The following is a 26,148-nucleotide window of genomic DNA, read 5'->3' as shown; positions in this document are numbered from 1 at the left end:
TGATTGTACAAAGTTCTGATAAACGAGATGGATTTCTACAGAATAGGATTGCTCTATTTTCTCAGGAAGGTATATGCTTTGACTTCGTGGAAGAGCTACCTAAAGGATCCGTTTCCAATGAAGTTGTAGGTACACTTACACACTATATAAAGGTTTACAATGTTATCATGAGGAGCAGGGCCAACGTTGTCATCATCTATTGTGAAAACCAGGAAACAGCTGTATTGAGAATGTTGCCCTATATTTCAGAATTTAAATACAGTGAAGTGAAGAGGAAAGACAAAATTTGGATAATGCCAGCCCAGATGGAGTTCTCATCACTCCATTTTCAAAGATTCCAGACAATGGATTTCATCCATGGTTCTGTGTCTTTTCAAGTTTCCTCAAAGGATCTCTTAGAATTCAAGAGATTTCTTCAGATGAGAAAAGTCACTCTTTCCAAGGAAGACAGTTGGATCAGGATATTTTGGGAAAGTGCATTTCAATGTTCTTTCTCCAAGGCCGTGTTAGAGAAGGATGCTGTGAATGAATGCACAGGTGAGGAGCAGCTGGAGACCCTTCCTCAATCAGTATTTGACACCAGGATGACTGGACAGAGTTACAGTGTCTACAATGCTGTCCATGCTGTGGCACATGCTTTTCAAACCTTGCTTTCATCCCAGCACAAATGGATGTCAACTAGAAAAAGTTCCAAAGTGATAATTTTGAATAAGAATGTGTGGCAGGTAAGAGGGGAATGAATTCCCTTTCTATATTAAGCAGGAATCACTAGAACATCAGATAGAACATTTTGATGCAATTTTGACTATTATTTTCAACATGACCCTATGTTTTGAGAGGTCTACAAAGAAGGAGAAAGGAAGAGGTGGTCAGTGGGAAGAAAGCAAAAGAGGACATTGAGCAGAAATCGCATATGGAATGCAATAAGAGTGGGAATTGGAAACTCAGAATGAATAATAATGAATAACATTTGGCAACTCAAAATGAATAATGATGTAACTTGTTATAGTGGTTGCAAACCACCTTGTCTTGATCTTTGAATATACAGTAGTGGCCAAAATTGTGGAAACCTTTTGGGAAAAGTGTATTTTCTAAAACTAGCTAATAACACCACTTTTTTTTTAGTACTACCATAAAATTATATATCAATGGAAAGATAAGTTAATCAAAAATGTAATGCAATAACTTTTATGAAGGATTTGCTATTAGAATAGCAGTCATAATATAAAGAAGAAAAGGAAAAACAAGACATACAAAAATTATCACCATAGGAAAAAATGAGATGTAGAAAAATTATCACGTCAGTTAATACTTAGTTGGGTAACCTTTAGCATGAATGATGGGCCTTACAACATCTTCCCATGGAGTGAACCAAGTCTTTTAGTTCTGCAGCTGTTATAAAGTGAAACCAAGATTGAATGATTGCTTCTATTAAGTGGGTTTTATTGCTGGGTCGCTTCTGACTAACAAGTTTCTTTAGTCGGCTCCATAGATTTTCAATTGGGTTAAGGTCTGGGCTATTCCCAGGCCATTCCAGCAGTGGAATAAGATTATCTTGAGACTCCAAAAAGAAAGTGGTGTTATTAGTCATCAAACCTCAAAAATACACTTTTCACAATTTTGGCCACTACTGTATAGCATGATTTAAAAGACACTGGAAGGATTCCCCAATATTAATTTCCCATCCCTCTCCTCTCCTCTCCTCTCCCCCCTCCCCTCCCCTCCTTTTATTAACATTAATATCCCTTCCAATTCTGAAGAAACATTTAGCTACTATTAATCTGTATTTGATTAACTTTGTATATTTTTACCATTTTTAAATATAATTTTCTTTAGCTTCATAAGTACCTGAGGACTGTTTCGTTTAACAATAGTGCTGGAGAAAAGATTTTCTTTGATCAAAATGGGAAAATAGCAACTGGCTTTGATGTAATCAACTGGGTCACTTTCCCCAACCAATCCTTCCATCAAGTGAAAGTTGGGAAAGTAGATCCATTTGCTCCCCCAAACAAGCTGTTGTCCATTTCTGCAGAGATTACCTGGCCCACCATGTTTAAGAAGGTAGGTTCTGCACTTACCTCAGAATATGTGAAATGGTTATCTCCTTATTCATATTACACTTCAATTTTCAGACAATTTTCTTCTAATCATTGTGAATGTGATCTTATTAAAAAGCAGAGACATCATCCTGCCAACAAAAGTGTGTATACTCAAGGCTATAGTTTTCCCAGTTGCAATGTATGGCTGTGAAAGTTGGACCATAAAAAAGGCTGAGCGCCAAAGAATTGAGGCCTTTGAACTATGGTGCTGGAGAAGAGTCCTGCGAGTCCCTTTGACTGCAAGGCGAACAAATCGGTCAGTCCTAGAGGAGATCAACCCTGACTGCTCTTTAGAAGACCAGATCCTGAAGATGAAACTCAAATACTTTGCCCACTTAATGAGAAGGAAGGACTCCCTGGAGAAGAGCCTAATTCTGGGAACGATTGAGGGCAAAAGAAGAAGGGACGGCAGAGAATGAGGTGGCTGGATGGAGTCACTGAAACAGTAGATATGAGCTTAAATGGACCCCAGAGGATGGTAGATGACAGGAAGGCCTGCAGGAATGTTGTCCATGGGGTCGTGATGGGTTGGACACAACTTCGCAACTAACAACAACAACAAGTTATGGAATATATCCTACTGTCCAAATGAACAAGGAGTAAAGGAACTTGAAAAAAGTACTCAAAATGCTTTTATTTTCATTGCATGAAAATTGGGGGGGGGGGGGGTGAAGACAGCCAAACTGGCATACTTAAAAACTATATGTTCCATGCTATTGATCAAGAACCATGCTATCGATCAAGAAATCCAATGAAATTCCCTATTCAAGAGATTTATGGTATGTTTTGATACTAAAATGCACAGATATTTTGAAAGGCCCTATATATCTTCATAATAGGATAATTAATTCAGAAACAAAGTATTCAATAAATTCAGGCTGGTCACAACAGGGAATGTTGCACTTCCTATTAAATGAGAAGGCAGAGTCTCTTAGAAGGAACCCAGATTTCGTGCTGTCCAAAATCTAGACAGAAACCATCAGAACTGAAGATGATACAAGCATATGTAGTTACTGTGGCGCAATTTCTTTTTGGCATATCATTCTTTTAGTTTTGTTTTGCAACTGTAGATCCTTAACAAATATTACATAAATACAGGTACCTGTATCCACATCACATGGTATGTTTTCAAGTATTTGTAAAATAAGGAATGTAGTGAAAATCATAATATTGCTCTCCTTTTATGACCTTGTAATCCCTTAATTCAGGATAAAGTTGGGGTGATTGGAGAAAGCTGAGCATTTACTGGCCAGATGCCTTCCTGATGCCACACAGTGAAATGGAGTGAAGACCATAATAACTGTTCTTACAAATGTTTATGATTCCAATTTTAAGAATGATGTTATTCTAAGATTAAGAATACTAAATAGAAAATTTATTTTCTGAGGAACCTCTACAATTTACATCACAGAAATGTGCCAGATGAATAATATATTCATGCCATAGCCAAACAGAAAAATCTGAAATATATATAGGAAAAGTAGTGGAATCCGTGCATCTGAAATACAAGAATTTCTGAATATTAAGGAATAATTTCTGAATATTCCATTATTAATTTTCAACAGGTGCAACCCGTTTCTGCATGCAATGATCATTGTGTTTCAGGTTACAGTAAGATGAAAATAGAAGGGAAACCATTTTGCTGCTATGATTGCCTCCGGTGTCCAGAAGGGAAGATCTCAAATAAGGCAGGTAAGAAATATCACGAAAGGAAAATTCTAATAAGTTTTCCAGAAATCAAATTACAGGTTTAACAAGTTCACAATAATTTCAGATAGATAGGGACTACTATTTGAAAGCAAAAAGCTTTGGAGTGCAAGAATTCTTTTCATCTAATATTATCTTCTCCTTTCCTCAGGAGCTTGCTTGATCATGGCTTTATCAGAATACAGCACTGAATATTCATAAGCTCTCACACAGGGTTTTTTCTTCATAAGGTTGTCCTAGGTTGTAAATGAAGCATTATCCTATAAGGGCTGAACATGGGGAATGGAAAGGATTATCTGGAAAAGATAATCAAACAATGAATCACCAAACACCTAGAAGCAAACAAAGTAATAACCAAAAGTCAACATGGGTTTGTCAAAAACAGATCATGCCACACTAATCTTACTGTATTCTTTGACAAAGTGACAAAATTAGTAGACCAGAGAAATACTGTCAATAAAATTTACTTGGACTTCAGTAAAGCATTTGATAAAGTAGACCATAACCTACTACTAGATAGATTCGTAACTAGCTGATCAACCGCACTCAACATGTAGTCCTCGATGGAACTGCATCTACATGGAGGGAAGTATGCAGTGGAGTACCCCAAGGCTCTGTTTTAGGCCCAGTACTCTTCAACATCTTCATCAATGACTTGGACGAGGGGATAGATGGGGAACTCATCAAATTTGCAGATGACACCAAGCTGGCAGGAATAGCCAACACTCCAGAAGATAGGCTCAAGATACAGAAGGATCTTGACAGACTTGAACATTGGGCACTATCTAACAGTGAAAAAAGTAAGGTTCTACATTTAGGCAAGAAAAACAAAATGCACAGGTACCGTATATGTGGTACTTTGCTCAATAGTAGTAACTGTGAGAGGGATCTTGGAATCCTAGTGGACAACCATTTAGATATGAGCCAGCAGTGTGCAGCAGCTGCTAAAAAAAGCCAACACAGTTCTGGGCTAAAATAAACAGAGGGATAGAATCAAGATCATGTTAATACCACTTTATAATGCCTTGGTAAGGCCACACTTGGAATACTGCATTCAGTTTTGGTCACCATGATGTAAAAAAGATGTTGAGACTCTAGAAAGAATGCAGAGAAGAGCAACAAATATGATTAGGGGACTGGAGGCTAAAACATATGAAGAACGGTTGCAGGAATTGGGTATGTCCAGTTTAATGAAAAGAAGGACTAGGGGAGACATGATAGCAGTGTTCCAATATCTCAGGGGTTGCCACAAAGAAGAGGGAGTCAGACTATTCTCCAAAGCACCTGAGGGTAGAACAAGAAGCAATGGGTGGAAACTAATCAAGGAGAGAAGCAACTTAGAACTAAGGAGAAAATTCCTGACAGTTAGAGCAATTAATAAGTGGAATAGCTTGCCTGCAGAAGTTGTGAATGCTCCAACACTGGAAATTTTTAAGAAGAGATTGGATAATCATTTGTCTGAAGTGGTGTAGGGTTTCCTGCCTGGGCAGAGGGTTAGACTAGAAGACCTCCAAGGTCCCTTCCAACACTGTTATTCTATTTTATTCTAAAGCAACAACTCCCTTACATAGAGGGCTAATGGGAAAAGAAATATCAACAAATCTAGCATTAACAAATCTTCCTCCTACTCTTCTTATCAAATAAAATATTTGTCAGGGTTCCAATGGATGCCCTAATTAAATCATGAGCCTCGAGCCAAGCTCCAAAAGAAATCCAATTATTTATTGGGAGCTTCATGTTGGCATGTTCCAAGTGAAGCCAACTCTGACCCCACGTAATTTACAGCTCATACTTGATCATGTTTCTCCCCTCCCTTCAGGGTGTGTCATCAGTCACATTCATCAATGGAACAATTTGATAGGTTGTAGAGATCACTCCCCTCCAGCTGCTGTGGGTAACCCTGGGAGACAGCCTAGAGAGAGATATGTCTGGAATGTGCTTTTGTTTTTGGCTGCCGTGCTGCTTCGCCATTTTCCCATCCCCCTTCCCTATGGCAACTTGAGAGCAGACCAGGGATGTTTTGCGAGTTGACAGTATTGGCAAGCTGCAAAGGAATTTTGAAAGAATAAAATATAGTATAATTTCTTAATTATGAAAAATGAGTTGCCTTAAATCATACCCTAACTTCATCCTTTTTCGTTTGAATGAAGAGTTTTTATACTTAAGTAAATGAACAATATCAATGTAAAAGGTTTTCTCAAGTTAAGGCACCTTTAATAGAAAGGCTAAATGAAAAGCATTTAGACTTTACTATGAAAGTTAGCTTGCTTTTGTCATTTATTGTGGTGGAATATCTATGAAGGGGGAGATGGTATGAAGTAGCAGTTTCCAAGGAATATAGGAGCACCTTCTATGGAAGGTGGGTGAATGAGAAAAAATAAATCACAACCATGAGCTGGATCAAAGAAATAAGAAGTTTTAGGATAGCCATTCCCTAGAATCTTCAGGACTTATACATTACGGTTAGAGTAATATAGGTTTAGTCTGGCAAGATTATGTCTATATACGAGCAAATAAAGAACTGAAGTTTGGCTGTTCTGTGTTATTCTTGGGCTGGGTCTGACATTTATAAACTTTTTAAATACGACTGAAATTATTTCTTTTTCAGATGCAGATGACTGTTTCTGGTGTTCAGTGGATCAATACCCAAATAAAGCTCAAAATACTTGTATTCCAAAACAGATCATATTTTTGTCATATGAAGAATACTTGGGAATCACCTTGACCAGTATCGCTTTCTTCTTTTCTTTCTTCTCAGCCATGGTACTGGGGATCTTCATTAAACAGCGGGACACTCCCATTGCCAAAGCCAACAACAGGAACCTCACTTACATTCTTCTCATTGCTCTTCTCCTCTCCTTCTTTTGCACTTTGCTCTTCATTGGGCAACCAGATCAGGTGAAATGTCTCTTGCAGCAAACTGCTTTCGGCATCATCTTCTCTGTAGCCATTTCTTGTATATTGGGGAAAACAACCATCGTTGTTCTTGCTTTCATGGCCACCAAGCCAGGCTCCAAAATGAGGAAATGGGTGGGAAAAAGGCTGGCTTACACTATTGTCTTGTCTTGCTCCCTGGCACAAGTCACCATTTGCAGTGTGTGGCTGGCAATTTCTCCTCCATTTCCAGATTCAGACACATATTCTGTATCTGAAGAAATTGTTCTGGAATGTAATGAAGGTTCATCCATAATGTTTTATACTGTCCTTGGTTTTATGGGTTTCTTGACTCTTATCAGTTTTACAGTGGCTTTCCTTGCTAGGAAGCTGCCTGATAGTTTCAATGAAGCCAAATTTATTACTTTTAGCATGTTGGTGTTTTGTAGTGTCTGGATATCATTTGTTCCCACCTATTTGAGTACCAAAGGGAAATATATGGTGGCTGTGGAGATCTTCTCCATTTTGGCTTCTGCAGCTGGATTACTGGTTTGCATCTTTGCCCCTAAATGCTACATTATTGTTCTGAGGCCTGATTTGAACAGAAAGGAGCAGCTGATAAAGAAGTAAAACTGACTCTTTTAGTCCAGTGCACTATAATGTCTCCACATTATGACAGAAACTTAATTTGTCTCATTAAGAGTCACTCACTAATAACTCACATAGATCATAGAAAAACTTTTGGTAAAAGGTAAACATCTAAAATGGAATGGAATGAGAAGAAGTTACATATATGACTATTTATAAGGATAGCTTTAAGGATTGTGTTTAAACAGAGACTGAATACAATCAATTCAATGTAAGAATACAAAGAAATGCAACTAACAAACAGGAAAGTTCCAAAAAGCGTGTTTATGTACATATAAACACATATTTATATTTAACACATATACATATTTATACACATATATCTGTGCACACATAAAATGTATGTCTTTCTGTGAAAGTATACACACACACATGCAAATAAAATGATAGCTCAAATGTAGGAAAGTGTTTATTAGTAGTATATGTTGGCCAATCTGTACTGAATTAATAAAAACCCTTTCCAACTCTACTTCAATACTTTTTTTTATTTTTTTTATTTGTTTATTTATTTTTGTTATTTTTGTTTGTTATTATTTCTTCTTAATTAGTTGCTTTTTAAACCTGTGCTTACCAAAACTGTGAGACAGGCTCCTATAAATAAAATAAATAATGAATATATGAATAATGAATAGTGAAATAAATTATAAATAATGAAAAATAAATAAATAACTGAATTGTCTGGTTATTTTTGGAAGCATGGAAACATACCCTCAGAATTTCATCCCCAAATTTCTAATATATATCATATTTAATCTTCATTATGGATAGCATGCATTCCATTTTAGTAACTTTTACTGATGTGTAATGTTTTTGTTATGCAGAAGAAAGTAACAGAATGGGAAATAAAATAAATGAATAAAATAAATAAATAAATAAATAAATAAATAAATAAATAAATAAATAAAATAAAATAAAATAAAATCAAAATTAGCCATTCTTTCCTCTTGACTTCCAAAATCATTGAGCTTTTCCACAATCATTGAGCTTTTCCAAATAATAATATGTTTCTAACTCTTTATCACATCTCCAAGGGATATTGATATAATTGGGATTCAATTTGCCAATCATACCTGGGATAATATAGTAATAGATACCACTGTTATCTACTTTTGAAATGTTACAGTAAAACTCATTCATTGATAATCCCCTTGCTGTATATCAATTGTCACAGGGGTGGGTTTTAAATTTTTTTACTACCAGTTCTGTGGGCGTAGCTTATTTTGTGGGTGTGTCATGTGACAATTCTTTAGGATTTAGCAGAGGTACTGGTCTACCAGGCTTTTAACTGCTTGCAGAGCTGTACCAGTCTACTCATTTGTTTTTGGAGGCACTGGTCTACCCATTTATTTTTGCAGGCACCGGTCTACCCATTTATTTTTGCAGGCACCAGTCTACTCATTTGTTTTCTTTTAACACTGATCAGCTATGTTTTGAACACTGATCAGCGGCCCTTTGAAGCTCTGCGTCAAGAGTTTAAACAGTTTTTGTCCCTCTAGCCGATCAGCTGGGACTCAGGAGGCAGCAATAGATTGGGGGTGGGGCCAAATAAAAGGTAAGAATAATGCAGGGGGGGCGGGGGGCAGAACCGGTTCAGTGACGTCATATCGTCACTGCTACCGGCTCGGCGGAACCAGGCGGAACCGGGAGGAACCCACCACTGAATTGTCAGTTGTATCCTAGGTATCAATCATACACTTTTGATGAGACTTGATGAAACACACATATCTGTTTCAGAGTAGAATTCATAAATAAAGTCTAATGAATGTCTACAGTTCTGCTTCACAATATTTTCAAATTCTGCTAAGGCTCCTATGTGCAAGATAGTTGCTCCACTCAATAAAATAATGTCTTCTTTATTGAAATACCTGCCTTCCAGAACAAAGATCCTTGTAGAGATCCATCCAGATTCGAGAACAAAGATCCTTCTAGAGATCCATTCAGGCCTACTTTGTGGCAATAAGTGTGTGAAAACATGGGGCCATTGTTTTGAGTAACTAATGTCCCTCCTGGTTAGCCAAGGCTTCTTGGGATACAACATGTGATTAGGTTCAGACAGTGGCAAATGTAATATTTAGAACATGGATGGTCCCATTGATGCAGGAAACCAAGAATAGATCCAATTGTATTTGATAATTTTTGCCCTGGATCCAATTTTCCTTTTTAGAAAAAGGTTTATTTATTTATTTAATTTATTTATGTAATTTATATGCCGCCCTTCTCCCGTAGGACTCAGGGCAGCTTACAAAACAAAACAAAGAATTACATAAACAGATTAAAATAATTTAAAATTAAATTAAAATCAATTAAAAATTATTTAAAATTGTTTGAAGTCACCCCTACGGATTCAGCCCATTTGGTGGAAAAGCCACGTCTTCAATTCGCAGCGGAAGGAGAGGAGGTCTGGGGCTATCCTGAGGCTGGTGGGCAGCCCATTCCAGAGGGTCGGCACTCCCACAGAGAATGCTCTCCCCCTGGCGGCTGCCAGACGACATTGTCTGGCTGACGGCACCCTGAGGAGGCCCGCTCTGTGTGAGCACACCGGACAGTGGGAGGAAGGCAGGAGATTATCCTGCAGATACCCTGGGCCTAAGCCATGTAGGGCTTTATAGGTGAGCACCAGCACCTTGAAACGAACCCAGAGAGCCACCGGCAGCCAGTGCAGCTTGCGCAGGAGAGGTGTCACATGGGAGTACCGAGAAGCCCCTGTAACAACCCACACGGCCGCATTCTGAACTAACTGTAGTCTCCGGGTACATCCCAAGGGCAGCCCCATGTAGAGGGCATTACAGTAGTCCAACCGAGACGTAACAAGGGCATGAGTGACTGTGGCAAGGGCATCCTGATCTAGGAAAGGGCGCAATTGGCGCACAAGGCGTACCTGTGCGAAGGCCCCCCTGGTCACGGCCGTCAAATGATCTTCTAGGGATAGCCGTGAATCCAGGAGGACCCCCAGATTGCGGACCCTTTCTGAGGGAGTAAGGATCTCCCCTCCCATCACTAGTGATGGGGCCACTAGATCAGGAGATGCCGGTATCCACAGCCACTCAGTCTTGGATGGGTTGAGTCTGAGTCTGTTTCTTCCCATCCAGGCCCACACCGCTTCCAGGCAGTGGGACATCACAGAAAGGGCATCCCCAGGGTGATCCGGGGTGGAGTTGTAAAGCTGAGTGTCATCAGCATATTGATGGTACCTCGCCCCGAAACCACAAATAATCTCACCCAGTGGCTTCATGTAGATGTTAAAGAGCAGAGGGGAGAGAACCGAGGGGTGGATCTCTCCCCCCCGTCCACACAAACTGCGAGCGGCCCGAGAGGTAGGAGAAGAACCACCGTAAAACGGTGCCTCCCATCCCCAACCCCCTGAGTCGCTGCAGTAAGATACCATGGTCGATGGTATCGAAAGCCGCTGAGAGGTCAAGCAGGACCAGGATGGAGGAGCAACCTCTATCCCTGGCCCACCAGAGATCATTTACTAGGGCGACCAATGCCGTTTCCATGCTGTAACCGCACCTGAAACCCGATTGGTATGGGTCTAGATAGTCAGTTTCCTCCAGGAACTGCGGGAGCTGCTGTGCTCCCGCAGGTTGTGGTGAAAACAACCAAGCTGTAACCTCAGGGAATTCTAAAAGAAATAGATTACTTAGAATCTTTCAGTGAGGTTTCAGACTTTAGTATGGAATTGAAACATTGATTATGTCTTTGGATACTCTCTGGTGGGAGCAGGATAGAGGTGGTACACACATTCCATCTTTCCTTGATGCTTTATAAACTTTTAATATCAAGAATCATGATATCTTTCTGGACTAGCTCAGGGGATTTGGAATAAAGGATCCAATGATGCTATAGTTGTCACTGAAATCACAAGTGACCAGAGTCAAACTATCATAAAAAGGTAAAGGTTCCCCTCACACATATGTGCTAGTCGTTCCCGACTCTAGGGGGCAGTGCTTATCTCTGTTTCAAAGCTGAAGAGCCAGTGCTGTCCAAAGCTGTCTCCGTGGTCATGTGGCCAGCATGACTAAACACCAAAGGCACACGGAACACTGTTCCTTCCCACCAAAGGTGGTCCCTATTTTTCTACTTGCATTTTTTTCGTGCTCTTGAACTGCTAGGTTGGCAGAAGCCGGGACAAGTAATGGGAGCTCACCCCGTTACGCGGCACTAGGGATTCGAACCACTGAACTGCCAACCTTTCAATCGACAAACTTAGCATCTTAGCCACTGAGCCACCGCATCCCAAATTAATTAAGTAAAGAGCCAACTCTCTGTAGAAGTGTTTAATTCTGGGAAAGGTAGAAGGAAAAATAAGAAGAGGACAATCAGTAGTAAAATGGATGGATACACATACAATGCTGATGAGTGCTGTATTGGGAGACTGGGAAAGAACAGTTTTGAGAAATATTGTCATGGGCAAGATCTATCAGTCCCATTGTTTCACAAAAATAGCCACTGTTGGGTTTTTGAAAACATGCCAAGTATTCTTCAACTACATCCTAGCAACACCTTCCCCTAGCATATAATGATTATCTTTCTGCCATTATGAAAATTTCCATAATTACTTCAAGTCCCTCTGGAGACATAAGTAACAGAACAAAACAATGACATAAAACGGTAGGATATTAATATTATCTTTTTTCCCCCTGTCTTGCAATGCAAGTGGAGCTTTTTCAGTCTGATTCTTTACATGGTACATTTCACCTCAAAAAAACATCTGTTCTCTAACATGATTTTGTTCCTTGCAACTTTATTAATGTTGTTGCCTTGGATGACACATTATATTCCTCTCTGTAAATGCAATGTGGGAGACCCAGTCCTTATTAAGCATAAGAAATATCATTCAGAAGATCTGGTTATTGGTGGAATTACTTCTCAAATTTCTATGTTTTCCAGCTCCATGACGTTCATAAGGAATCCTTCAGAAGAAAAAGTTGATGATTTCATGTAATTATTACTTAATAATTTTTATTGCAAAAAAGAAAAAGAAACAAGAAGTAACATAAAGAAAAGAGGTAAAGGGAAACAAAGAATAAAGACAAAGCAAAGGGGAAAAATAAAAAAAGAAATAGAAAGAAGAAGCTTCCAAATTTTCTTACAGCAAATATAAATATACAAATATAAAATTACCTCTTGATTCATGTAGTTATTTTTTAAAGGAGTAAGATGGGGAAAAAACCCAAGGTATTTATTCTGGCAAGATATTTGTTTGAGAGATTCTCCAGAGTGAAGGCAATATATATTTTTTTTAATTTGATTTATATGCCGCCCTTCTCTGGAGACTCAGGGCGGCTTACAATGTGCTAAGCAATAGCCTTCATCCTTTTATATATTTATACAAAGTCAGCTTATTGCCCCCACAACTGGGTCCTCAATTTACCTACCTTAGAAAGGATGGAAGGCTGAGTCAACCTTGAGCCTGGCGAGATTCGAACCTGCAGTAATTGCAGGCAGCTGGTCTTAATAACAGGGTGCTTTAGACCACTGTACTACCAAGGCTCTTTTTAAAATATGTATTGTGTGTTTGTGTTTGTGATCATTATTTATATCATTTTTGTTTTCATTATTTGAGTTACAATCAAGTAGGTTCTCTTTCCCTATTGTAGCATCATTACATAGATATTCAAAGAGACAGATTATTTATCCTAGCTGTAAGTAGGAAATTACTCCTTCTCCTTCTCCTTCTCCTTCTCCTTCTCCTTCTCCTTCTCCTTCTCCTTCTCCTTCTCCTTCTCCTTCTCTCACCATGACTCCTGAGCTAGGATGGTTCCTCTACTCTTGCATAAAACTTCAGTTCTTTTAGTGGTGTGAAGAATCCAATTATACCTAATTTCAGGGTTGGCATTCTACCAGTTCGGACCAGTTTGAGCGAACTGGTAGCTCCAACGATCATCTGGGAGCGAACCGGTAGCTCCGTCAATCATCTGGGAGCGAACCGGTTCGCTCCAATGATCAGGTGGGCCCACCCGCCCCTGCCCTTTAGTGACCTATACCTTCCCAGCTGATACACATGGCAGACATGATTGCCACACCTCAGCTGTGTTACTCTCCAGCAGTAACGCGGAAGGTAAATTTTCATAAAATTGTGCACATGCGTGCAGCGCGCAATCACCGAGCCGGTTGTTAAACCAGCAGGATCCCACCACTGCCTAATTTGTATTTCTCTAATTTACAAAAGGGAAATATTAAACATAGGAACAAGGGTAGGAAATTCCATTTCATCCTTAAGAATCTTTGAGACAAGTTGATTCCAAACATCTGCCCTACATGATTTTCTGCTCTCAGAAAAGTCTTTGGTTGGATTATTAATCTATTTAGATTTTTTTTTCTCTATTCTAGAGTGGTGAAATCATGTCTTCCAAAGTACAAGTAAAAAAATATAAATGACCATGCAGCAATATTGCTGTTCTAAACCAGAAGAAATGTAACAAAGTTTCTAACACTTCATTTCAGAATTCATCTTCAGAATTTTCAGCATATCCTGGCCTTGGAATTTGCAATCAAAGAAATCAATGAAAATCTTTGCATTTTGCCTAATATCACACTGGGCATACATGATTTCAATAGCTATTCCTTGGCAAGGTGGATTTATGTTGCTTCCATGGAACTTCTTTCTTCAAAGGGAAGATTCATCCCAAACTACAAGTGTGATCTCAAAGACAATGCAGTAACTGTTCTTGCAGGACATAATGCTTTCATTTGTCAGTTTATGTCAAACATTCTGAGCATTTACAAAATCCCACAGGTAACATCTTCTATTCCAAAAGAAGGGCATGTAAAAAATTTGGACATAGACACTAGTAAAAACAAATATAAATCTCAATTAACAATGTGGGGCTTCCCGGATTTCTTTTGTTTTCCCATAGTAATATAACTTAATTGATGAAATATTATTTCTTTTATTCATTAAACATGAAACTCAGTCAATTGAACATTTAAAAATGTATCACAACTATCATTGACTGGCGCTGATGGTTGATATGGGTTGCTGCCAGCATCTTAGGTATCAACCAAGTATCTTCTTAAAAATAATAATAATAATAATAATAATAATAATAATAATAATAATAATAATAATTTTAATTTAAGTATATTTCTTTGTTCCTTCTGTTACTCACTGATATAAATATAAGGACTGTCTGTACAAGATCTTATTCCACTTTGCAAATATAGCAAAAGACTACATTCATACATTCTAATTATCAAATAAAAATGCCTTCCCAGATTTCAACCTGCAAAAGTTGGTAATTCTCAGATTTCAATCTGCAAAAGCCTCCCTGGTTTTTGTGTTCAATGAATAATTCAATAAATTCTGAAAATAAAATGGATAAACCTTGAATAACAATAAAAGTAAGACCAAGCTGTATTGGAAAATTTTATTTTATTGAAAATGTTCTCTACCAGTATTGGAGAAGTAACCATTTATTTTCTAGTCTGATTTTTGGCTGCTTTTGGAGTCCAGAAAGTTTCAGAGAACATTTCTGTGGTGTAAATCTTGCCCTCCCCTCATTTATCCTATTTGTATTTTATTTCTATTTTTCCTCTGTTTTAATGGTTGTTTTGTTGTTACCTTAGATATTTTAATCTGTATCTGTTTTGTGTAAGTCAGCAAGATTTTTTTTTTAATTATGGTAGCATGGAAATATGTTTGTGTGTGACAAAGAAAGGTTGGGGGGGAGAAAATAAGTAAATTTTAAAACTTCTTTTAATGAATTAATTGATGGGAATTAATTCAAAGCTTTCAAGGCTATATAGCACAAACTCCTAGTGAAAATCAGATCACTAAGAAACATTTGTTTGAAAACTTCATCAGCCAATCTTAAAACAGGTATCATTCAATGCACACACATGTTCTCTAGAAAAGGCGCACTGGCTAATGACACTGGAGATGGTCTCAGCTCCAGTGGTTTGAACTCTAGCTCCGCATGGCATCAGAGGTAGAATTCAGCCAGTTTGGACCGGTACAGGCGAACTGGTAGTGCCGACAATAAGTTGGCCCTGCCCACCTGCTCCCGCTCTATCCTGTTCTTTATTTCCTGCTTTGTAGCTCATCTCAATCATGTGGCACAGCTGTTTCCCCTGCCCCCCTCTCTGTTCTACTTACCATTGCTGACTTGGAAGGTAAACAGCTGAGCTTCTAAATGCTCCATTTTTAGTGCTGCGCGCAAGCGCCTTAGGCATGCTAACTGAACCAGTTGTTAAACCGGCAGCATTCCACCACTGCATTGCAGGGTCAGCTCTTGTCAGTCATTTCAGCTACTATCCACCAACTTCTATCCAATTTCTGTTCAATTCGAAAGTATGTTTTATGCAAGTAGATAGCTAGGTATCACTTTGGTGGAGAGACAAGTTGGTTCTCTGTGCAGTTCAGAGCCAGATTCCTGATGGCTCTGAACTTTCCCAGTTGCAATGCCCATTTGTGAGGCAGCTCCATGAATGGAGGGGGCCTTGGGTGATGCTGCAGGAAGAACCACTCATCTTTCTCTCTGGTGCAAAGCCAGCTCACCGTCTTATGGCAATCTTGGGAAGTGTGCAAGTATTTTATAACAGGGCTGGTACTTTGGCAAGCCAAACTCTTACTCTGCAGTAGCATTGTGGTCTCCTGGCTACCGCAACAATAGCATGTTCTCTATGCTTTCCCAGACATTTAATAAACTTATAGTTTTAAAACCATTGGGACAGCTGAAAGACCAGGTTAGAGGAATATTGTTACAGAGTAAATCTGTGTAATAACTAAGAGTCCATGATTTAATGACATCTATTTAGCAATCAATAGTCTTATAACACAGTCATACAAAAAAAAAAAAAATTAAAGAAAAAGACATTCCTTTCCTTTCCTTCCTTCTTTCTCCTTTCCTTTCTTTTCCTTCCCTTCTCTTCTTCTATCTTCTTTTCCTCTTTTCTTCTGGTCCCGTCAGCTAAACAATGCCAGCTGGCGGGCCCGTGAGGGCCTTCTCTGTGGCTGCCCCAGCTCTCTGGAACCAGTTACCTCCTGAGATCCGGAGTACCCCCACCCTATTGGCCTTCTGGAAAGCGGTGAAGACCTGGCTTTTCCGGCAGGCCTGGGGCCGTTGATCTCGCTGTTACAATCTTGCAAGATCCGGACATGAATGGTGTGTATGGACTTTTAATGTTTTTAAAATGTTTTTATAATGTTTTTTTAATAATTTTCCTATGTTCTTTGTTGTATTATTTTTTGCTGTAAGCCACCCAGAGTCCCTTGGGAGTTGGGCAGCATAGAAATTTGATAAATTAAATAAAATAAATTAAATTAATTCATTTTATATTCTGTTTTTAGAATGCGAACAGAAACTAAAGTTTTGTTTTCTTGGTGTTTTGGACAATATCTCAATATAGCAGTTGATTCTGCAGAAGTCTTTATTCTTAGACACATGTTCTGTTTTAACCTTCTTTTTAAATTATTTCTTATAATTTATAATTCTTATCATTATTTTAAATTATATTAGGTGACATATGGCTCTGCTCCAGTTTTGGATGTCAGCACACAGGATATTTTCTTGCATCGGGCATTTCCAAATGAAGATCTTCAAATTAAGGCAATGATCCAATTGTTGCTCTATTTTCAATGGATATGAATTGGATTAATTGTCCAAAGTGATGAGAAACGAGACAGGTTTCTACAGAATAACCTTGCCTTGTTTTCTCAGAAAGGGATTTGCTTTGACTTTGTGGAAGAGTTACCAAAGTCATCAGTTTCCAATGAAATATATAATCTTGTGACAAATTATATAAAAGTTTACAATGTTATTATGACCAGTACTGCCAATGCTTTGATTGTCCATAGTGAAAACCAGGAGATAGTCGTTCTGAGGATGTTGCCCTATATTTCAGACTACGAGAATGTGACAGTGAAGAAAAAAGACAAAATTTGGATAATGCCAGCCCAGATGGAGTTCTCATCACTCCCTTTTCAAAGTTATCGAACTATGGATTTCATTCATGGGTCCCTGTCTTTTGAAGTTTCCTCAAAGGATGTGTTGGGTTTCCAGAGGTTTCTTCAGATGAGAAAATTTACTTCTGCAGAGGAAGACAGTTTGATCAGAGTGTTTTGGGAAAATGCATTTGAGTGTTCTTTCTCCAAAGCCATGTTAGAGGAGGATGCTGTGGATGAATGCACATGTGAGGAGCAGCTGGAAACCCTTCCTCGGTCAGTGTTTGACACCAGGATGACTGGTCAGAGTTACAGTGTCTATAATGCAGTCCATGCTGTGGCACATGCTTTGCAAGCTCTGCTTTCATCAAAATACCAGCTCAAGACAAAAGGAAATGGCTCAGAACTTAAGAGGTGGAATCGATATGCGTGGCAGGTAAGAGTAAGAGGTTGAATGCCCTTTATACATTAAGTAGGAATGATTAATACAATAGATAGATGTTCTGACCTAGGCTCCCTCACTGTTGTGGCCCACCAGCGGCCTGCGTGGATCGTGGCTGATTCCGATGAGGAGGAGGCTGGTATGGTGTCACGCCAGCAGCCGGCGTGGAGGCTGAACAGGATGTGGCGCCAGAGGCAGAGACTCAGCCAGGTCCTTCAGAACCTCCAGAGGCTCCTTCAAGTGGAGAGAGCAAAGTGGAGGAGCCTCTCCTCAATGCTTGAGCACTCAGGGCTGCCAAAAGGCAGGAGTGGCTACTCAGGAGGAGGAGGTCTCCTCGAGAGTAAGGCTTGAGGATAATTGGCCACTCCCTTAGCCTATTTAAGTCACACACCATTAGTAAGTTTCTTGCTGGAAACAACTTGTAGTTATCATCTGAGCATTTTTGGAAAAGTCTTATCGTATCTTGTTTTCTGGGCTGGTTGCCAACCTTTGCCAGACTTTGGTTTATTCTTGCTACTTAATAAATTTGATAAGGACCGTTGGTGTGTGTCAATATCCTCGGGAATCCGGAGCTGATTGGGGCAGAACATTAACAAGCAGGAGGCAAAACTGATTCCGGCAAAACCTCTTTTATTTACACGACTGTGTAAAGCCTTGATAGTACAGGGGTTTAGTGCACCCTGTTATTAACACAGCTGCCTGCAATTTCTGCTGGTTCGAATCTCTCCAAGGCTCAAGGTTGACTCAGCCTTCCATCCTTTCTAAGGTAGGTGAAATGAGGACCCAGTTTATGGGGGCAATAAGCTGACTTTGTATAAAATATACAAAAGAATGAAGGCTATTGCTTAATGCATTGTAAGCCGCCCTGAGTCTCCGGAGAAGGGCGGCATATAAATCAAAATTAAAAAAAAAAAAAAAAAAAAAAACTACATTCATTCAGTCAGCAAGGTTTGTCCAAACAGTTTTTTAAAGGAATATTTCTCAACACATCTTATCTCGTTTGGCAAGCTGCCACATAATTTGTTTCCAACCACAGTAGAAAGCAAAACCTGGCACAGAGTCTCTCAGAGTCATGGAACAAACGAGTTGTTTACTGCAAAAGCCCACTCCCTGTTTACTTCTCTTTTATTTCTTATGGGAGGGCCCAATCATCTCCAAGGTGTGGCTTTACTCCTGAGTCAATCCTGCTTTCTGAGTCATTCTTGTTTTCTTGCAGCTCTGTGTATGCGTGCACTGGGAACGGGTTCCAGATGTTCCTCTGCCTCACTGCCATCTACCTCCCTTTTTGCCTGTGATGTAGAGCCCTCATCCAAGCTTTCCCCAGCCCCCAGGACTGGCCCAAGTTCTGCCTCACTGTTTGACTCTGCTGCCAGTTCTGCTGGCCGCCAGCAGGAGACAACAATAGAATCTTTTGCTAGTATTTTTGTATGTCTTAAGGGTGACCCCCACTGATATGGGAGATGTAGAAACAATAAAGGATTTATTTCCTTAAATTTGAAGGAAATGCAGAAAGAAGAAAAAAAAAACAAGAAAACCATGACCTGGATAACTGAGAATCTCCATAGAAACCTTCCTTCCTTCCTTCCTTCCTTCCTTCCTTCCTTCCTTCCTTCCTTCCTTCCTTCCTTCCTTTTATACTTATTTATGAAGTTTGTTTTCAGCCCATCACACAAGGCAACTCTGGGCAGGCAGCTTACAACATTAAAATTAAACGTATAAATATATAAAATCACATTAAAAATTACAATAAGACACATGTTATAACTAAAGATGGGGAGGAAGGGACAAGAATACAATATATGCCTTCCTTCCTTCTTTCCTTCCAGCCTATTAACATACATAGGGATTCTGATGTACTATTTATCCATAGTTGCCAAAAAAATATAAATCCTTAGTTGTTCATGATCACATTTTTTTATTACTTTTTTCCATTACTTCTCTAGCTTCATAAGCACCTGAGAACTGTTTCATTTAATAATAGTGCTGGAGAAAGGATATTCTTTGATCAAAAGGGAGAGCTAGCAATTGGCTTCGATGTGATCAACTGGGTCATTTTGCCCAACTAATCCTTTCATCGAGTCAAAGTTGGGAAGGTAGATCCATTTGGTCCCCCAAACAAGCTGCTCAAGGTTTCTGCAGAGAGTATTATCTGGCCCACCATGTTTAACCAAGTAAGTTCTATGTTAATTTCAAAATTGGTGAAATCAGCATCCCATTATTTAAATAGATTCATGAGAATATTTGGTATATGTGCTTAAGTAATCGATGATTTAAAGGCTGCGGTGGCTCAGTGGCTAAGACATTAAGCTTGTCGATTGAAAGGTCAGCAGTTCGGCGGTTTGAATCCCTAGTGCCATGCCGCGTAACGGGGTGAGCTCCTGTTACTTGTCCCAGCTTCTGCCAACCTAGCAGCTCAAAAGCACATAAAAAATGCAAGTAGAAAAATGTATAAAAGTAAAATCTTTGTTTAATGTCCCATCCAGAAATTGATTTCACCAACCAATCAAGCTAGATTCTGCACCAACTGAAATATCCTAAACTTCCTATGTCTAGGAACACTAAGTGCTTTACTTCTCACAATCTGGCTATTCTCCAGCTTGGTTTCTTCATCCTGGTGTAATCAGCAACTTTTTGAATATTTGTCCAAAATCATAAGGGTCTCTACAAGTTTCATGGTTCCAAATGAATGTCAATCTTGGATTAGGAATCTTACAAATGGATTGACCTGACAATCAATTTTCAGTCTATATATACCGTATTTTTCAGACTTTAAGACATTTCGGACTATAAGACGCACTTAGCTTTTGGGGAGGAAAACAAGAAAAACAGCCTGGTCAGCTTCAGCACAGCCTGGTTTAGCATGAGCAGCTGATTGGTGGCTGGATCAGCCTCCTGGAATACCAACTATCAGCTGTTCCAGGCTGCGGGGATTGCACCACTTATTGCCGCTGAATGGGATATGCAGAAAATAGGATGTGTGGGGGCTGAAAATGGGGCACACAGAAGTGGCAATAGGCAACTGCAATCCCCGCAGCCTGGAACAGCTGATCATTGGTATTCTGGGAGGCCAATTCAACCGCCAATCAGCTGCTCATGCTAAATCAGAGTATGCTGAAGCTTACCAGGCTGTTTGCTGTTTGCTGCAAGGAGGCAAATTGCTGGGATGCAGAGGCTGAAGCATGGGGCCCGGCAGGTGGGTGGGGCTTCAACAACATTTGCTCTATAAGATGCATAGACATTTCCACCTACTTTTGAGGGGGGGAGTGTGTCTTATAGTCCAAAAAATATGGTATATTAGCCTATAGGCCATATCAACGTACAGGTTCAAACACATATTACCAATAAAATTCTAAACCAACAATTTAAATTAAAGTAGGGTAAAATACAATAATTATAGGATAAAATACAATAATTTATTACCTAAACATGTACAATAGAATAAAACAACATAAAATTATATTTCTTTATCACCCCTGCAATCTAACCTAATCAGGCCTACATATGCCAATATTATATCCAGATAGAAATATTCAATATGAATATCAGAGCCAGGGGAATACAAAATCTTCAACTGTAATAATTCTGACTATTAAGGACAAATTCACAGATATCCCATTATTAATTATCAACAGGCACAGCCCTTTTCTGTATGCAACTACCATTGCTTTTCAGGGTATAGCGAGATAAAAAGAGAAGGAAAGCCATTTTGCTGCTATGATTGCCTTCCGTGTCCAACTGGGGGAATTTCTAACAAGACAGGTAAGGGTAATAATAATACTATACAGAACATACCTGATATATTTCATGGAATCTCAATTGATACTTTGAGATAGTTGTTGATTACTGATAAAAGGGTTTTTTGAACTGTACCAACATATGACTCAGGGTGCAATGGAAAATCATGATTATGTCTTCCAAAGGATACAGCAATGAATATGTAGCATCCCCACTGGATGGTTTTGTTTATAAACTTCCTTTGCTACATGAAATGAAGCAACTGCCCAATCTGGAACAAAATGGAGATCCATGCTAAATGTTTCCAGATAATAGAAGAGAAGAGAAGAGAAGAGAAGAGAAGAGAAGAGAAGAGAAGAGAAGAGAAGAGAAGAGAAGAGAAGAGAAGACAAGACAAGACAAGACAAGACAAGACAAGACAAGACAAGACAAGACAAGACAAGACAAGACAAGACAAGACAAGACAAGACAAGACAAGAGAATAACAGAGTTGGTAGGGACCTTGGAGGTCTTCTAGTCCAACCCCCTACTTAGGCAGGAAACCCTACACCACTTCAGACAGATGGTTATCCAACATCTTCTTAAAAACTTCCAGTGTTGGAGCATTTACAACTTCTGGAGGCAAGTTGTTCCACTGATTAATTGTTCTAACTGGCAGGAAATTTCTCCTTAGTTCTAAGTTGCTTCTCTCCTTGATTAGTTTCCAGCCATTGCTTCTTGTCCTGCCCTCAGGTGCTTTGGAGAATAGCTTGACTCCCTCTTCTTTGGGGCAGCCCCTGAGGATAGCTTATAGTGCCATGTACATACAATCCTGCAGAATGGAATAAAAAATTTCAGTAGCAAAATTATATCAGACTTGTGACATCTGCCTCTGACTGAGAAAGAGGAATGGGGGGAAAAAGGATTTGATTACATGGAAGAGCTATGGGACCAGTAGGCTGAAATGAAAAGATCTAGTTTAAACAAATCTTATCCCCTGCTATTTTCATCAAGGAAAGTTATTCGTAAAAAGCAGTGAACTATTTTGGGTTACACAGTGGTGAAATCCTCTGCGGATCACCACCGGTTCTCTGCCCGCGTATGCACAGCGCGTGCCAAAAGCATGCTGTGCATGCATGCACAGTGTACCCCAAACATGCACTTCGTGTGGAAAAAGAAGACTTCACTAGGTAAGTAGAACAGCGAGGGGCCACGCGATTTAGCTTCGCTAGAAAGCAGGATTTCCTGCTTTCTAGTGAATAAAAACTGTATGGCACAGCTGATCATCGGAAATACTGGTTTGTCTGAGCCGGTAGCTTTTTTTAACTACTGGTTCAAGAATAAATAACTTTATTGTCATTGTATGTGTCTACACAGTATACCTATACAACGAAATTCATTTAACATCCAAAGACCAGGTCCAACACATATAACATAACAATCCCCAAACACACTCCCACCCACCACAATTCCCCACCCCTAAACCATCCAAACATCCACACAACAGACCAAGTAATGCTGTCCAACAGTTCACTGATGGTGGCCCTTTAGTTCATTGTTGAGTGCAATTATAGCTCTGGGATAAAAACTATTCAGAAAACATGCGGTCTGAGTTTTAATTGTTCTGTATCTTCTGCCAGAAGGCAACAGTCCAAAAAGATTGTAAGCAGGATGGGAAAAGTCTCTGAGAATATTATGCAACTTTCTCAAACAGCGAGATTTGAAGATGTTGTCCAGGGCTGGTAGCTGGAGTCTGATGATATTCTGGGCAGTTTTAATGATTCTCTGTAGAGTTTTTTTGTCCGCTACAGAGCTGTTCCCATATCATGCAAGAATGCCATATGTCAGGACACTCTCAATGGTGCTGCGATAGTAGGAAAGAAGTAGATGCTGAGTTAGATTTATCTTCCTGAGCATTCTCAGGAAGTACAGCCTCTTCTGTGCCTTCTTCACAAGCATGTTAGCATTCATAGTCCATGAGAAGTCCTCTGAGATATAAATGCCCAGAAATTTAAAACTACCCAAACCAGTAGCTTTTTAACTACCGCTTCAACCAAACCGGTAGTTTTTTGGGTTTTTTTTACTACCGGTTTACCTGAACTGGTAATTTTTATCACTACTGGTTCATCCGAACCAGTGCAAACCGGTAGCATTTCATCCCTGCAGTTACAGTTAAACAGGATATTTCTCTGTATAAGGATATTTCAGGACCTAAGGCTATTTCATGTGCTTCTTTGAGGGAGATGGGCAGTTCAGAAATGTGAAATATAAATAAATATTGATTGATTAATTATCTGAATGCATACCTTATTTTAATATTTTACTAATATCAAAGGAAAATCTTTGTCTGAGGAAAACAACAAGCAGCAATCATGTGTCAAAAACTTCTAACTCCATTCCTACTACCACCATTATTGAATTTTGGTAGATGGACTACAATGAATTCATTACAGAGGAGATAAGAAGATGGGAAACCTTTCTTCCCCATTTTTCCCCTCACTCCATTTTTTCTTCCCAATAAAATTCTAGGCTATACATCTAAATTCTTCACTCTGCATTTGAACTGCATTTGAATTATGCAGTCCTAGACCGGGGTGTCAAACTCAAGGCCCGCGGGCCAGATGCGGCCAGCAATGTGGTTGGATCCAGCTCTGGGGCGGTTCTGGTCTACCCAATGCAAAGAGGAAAGATCGGGCCAGTGTGGCTTCAGCCCAGTTTATCCAGTACAATGAAAGATCAGGCCAGTGTAGCTTCAGCCTGGTTTACCTGGTGTGAAGAGGAAATATCAGGCCAACATAGCTTTGGCCCAGTCTACACAGTGCGAAGAGGAAAGATCAAGTCAACATAGCTTTGGCCCGGTTTACCCAGTGTGAAGAGGAAAGTTTGGGCCAGGGTGGGTGTTGGCCTGGTGGAAGCATGCCAGCAGTTTTGGGAGTAGCATCAAGCTGGCCACACCCACCCAGTTGGCCGAGCCCACCCAGTCCCCTGAGGTCAACCACAGCCCTGATGCAACCCTCAATAAAATTGAGTTTGACAGCCCTGGTCTATATCATATTTATCCATTCAGCAAACAACTTTTACCACCCCTACGGCCAAAAATGGCCATTCAATATATATATATATCATTGTAAATATTTATTTTTCAGATGCAGATGACTGTTTTCAATGCTCAGAAGGCCAATATCCAAATGAAGCTCACAATCTTTGCATTCTCAAACGCATCGTATTTTTGTCTTACAAAGAACCACTTGGTCTCATACTGACAACTGTTGCTTTATTTTTTTCCATCACTTCAGTTTTCATGCTTAAGATCTTTATCAGTCACTGGGACACTCCTATAGTAAAAGCCAACAATAGGAACTTCACTTTTGTTCTTCTCATAGTACTTCTGCTCTCTTTGCTCTGCACTCTGCTGTTCCCTGGGCAGCCCAACCAACTGAAATGTCTCACACAACAAACTTCTTTTGGCATCATCTTCTCTGTAGCCATTTCTTGTATATTAGGGAAAACAACGATTGTTGTTCTTGCCTTCATGGCCATCAAGCCAGGCTCCAAAATGAGGAGATGGGTGGGGAAAAACCTTGCTCTCTCTGTTGTCCTATCTTGCTCCCTGATGCAGATCACTATTTGTATAGTCTGGGTGGCTATTTCACCCCCATTCCCAGATTCTGACATGGATTCCATGCCTGAAGAAATTGTCCTGGAATGCAATGAAGGTTCAACCACAATGTTTTACCTAGTCCTTGGTTTCCTGGGTTTCCTGGCTGCTATTAGCTTTATAGTGGCCTTCCTTGCTAGGAAACTACCTGATAGCTTTAACGAGGCTAAGTTTATCACCTTCAGCATGTTAGTCTTTTGCAGTGTCTGGATATTATTCATTCCCACCTATCTGAGCACCAGGGGAAAATACATGGTGGCTGTGGAGATCTTCTCCATTTTGGCTTCTGCAGCTGGATTACTGGGCTGCATCTTTTCCCCCAAATGCTACATTATTGTTCTGAGGCCTGATTTAAACAGAAAGGAACAACTGATAAAGAAACAAAATTGATTTTTCCCACTTCATTGTGGTATAACTTCTCTAAGCTGAAACCTTAGACATGTTTCTGTGGTTAAGACACTGCATTAATTTTGTTTTGTTTTAATCATAAACAAAATTGTGAAACATGTTAAACTTAATATATAAGATTTGAAACTTTTTCTCATGTTGCATCAAAATCTATTTATTTGCTTCAAATTCATAGACCAAAACAGGGAAAAAAAGATAGAAAAATAAATCTTATAAAAACCGTTGACAACAATTTCTAAGTTTAAAGGAGAACTGTGAAATGAGGGAAAAAAGGGTGTATATGCACATATTAATTGTGTGATGGGAGCAATATACACAGATGCCATCAAGGTCTTTCATTTAAAGAATTGTCTTCTAACTAAAATTGCAGTAGTACATAACTTTATGATTTTTTTTTATTGAAAAAGTTTTAAAAACAAACAAATTTTCCCCACAACCCCCCAACCCCCCCCCAACCCCCCCCTCCCCCTCCCCGACTTCCCAGAGCAGAACACAAGGTATTTCTATTAATCTTTAACAATAATCTAAATTGCATAACCAATCATTAAACTAACACCCCTATAAGAAAATTTCTTAACCCCCCATATATAAAATCCTATTTCTTAAACATAATACATCTAATATCACTTATATAACGCTTATACAAATAAAAGAAATCATTCATAAGCTATTTGATATTTTTTGGTCTGATACTTATTTTGTATATAATCAA

At 39.3% G+C, this 26,148-nt stretch overlaps 2 protein-coding genes across 2 annotated transcripts; both read left to right on the top strand.

Annotated features, from left to right (window-relative positions):
• The first annotated feature begins 584 nt into the window (after positions 1-584).
• LOC139317612 (vomeronasal type-2 receptor 26-like) lies at positions 585-7,310 on the top strand. Its single transcript, XM_070944699.1, has 4 exons — positions 585-725; positions 1,837-2,061; positions 3,665-3,791; positions 6,415-7,310. Exons 1-4 carry the CDS (start codon positions 585-587, stop codon positions 7,308-7,310), a joined length of 1,389 nt encoding a protein of 462 aa, XP_070800800.1.
• A 9,845-nt stretch (positions 7,311-17,155) lies between these two features.
• Positions 17,156-25,418, top strand: LOC139317611 (vomeronasal type-2 receptor 26-like). The gene is made up of 3 exons (XM_070944698.1): positions 17,156-17,650; positions 23,182-23,242; positions 24,544-25,418. The coding sequence occupies exons 1-3, from the start codon at positions 17,156-17,158 to the stop codon at positions 25,416-25,418; spliced, it is 1,431 nt and encodes a 476-aa protein (XP_070800799.1).
• Positions 25,419-26,148: the final 730 nt, after the last annotated feature.

Source organism: Pituophis catenifer, unplaced genomic scaffold (genome assembly GCF_029215685.1).
Source record: "Pituophis catenifer annectens isolate HBS135680 unplaced genomic scaffold, rPitCat1.0.hap2 SCAF_5, whole genome shotgun sequence".
In the NCBI taxonomy this organism is placed as follows: Eukaryota; Metazoa; Chordata; class Lepidosauria; order Squamata; family Colubridae; genus Pituophis; species Pituophis catenifer.
Note: the sequence above shows the minus strand (reverse complement) of the source record. Positions and strands in the feature narration are given on the sequence as shown.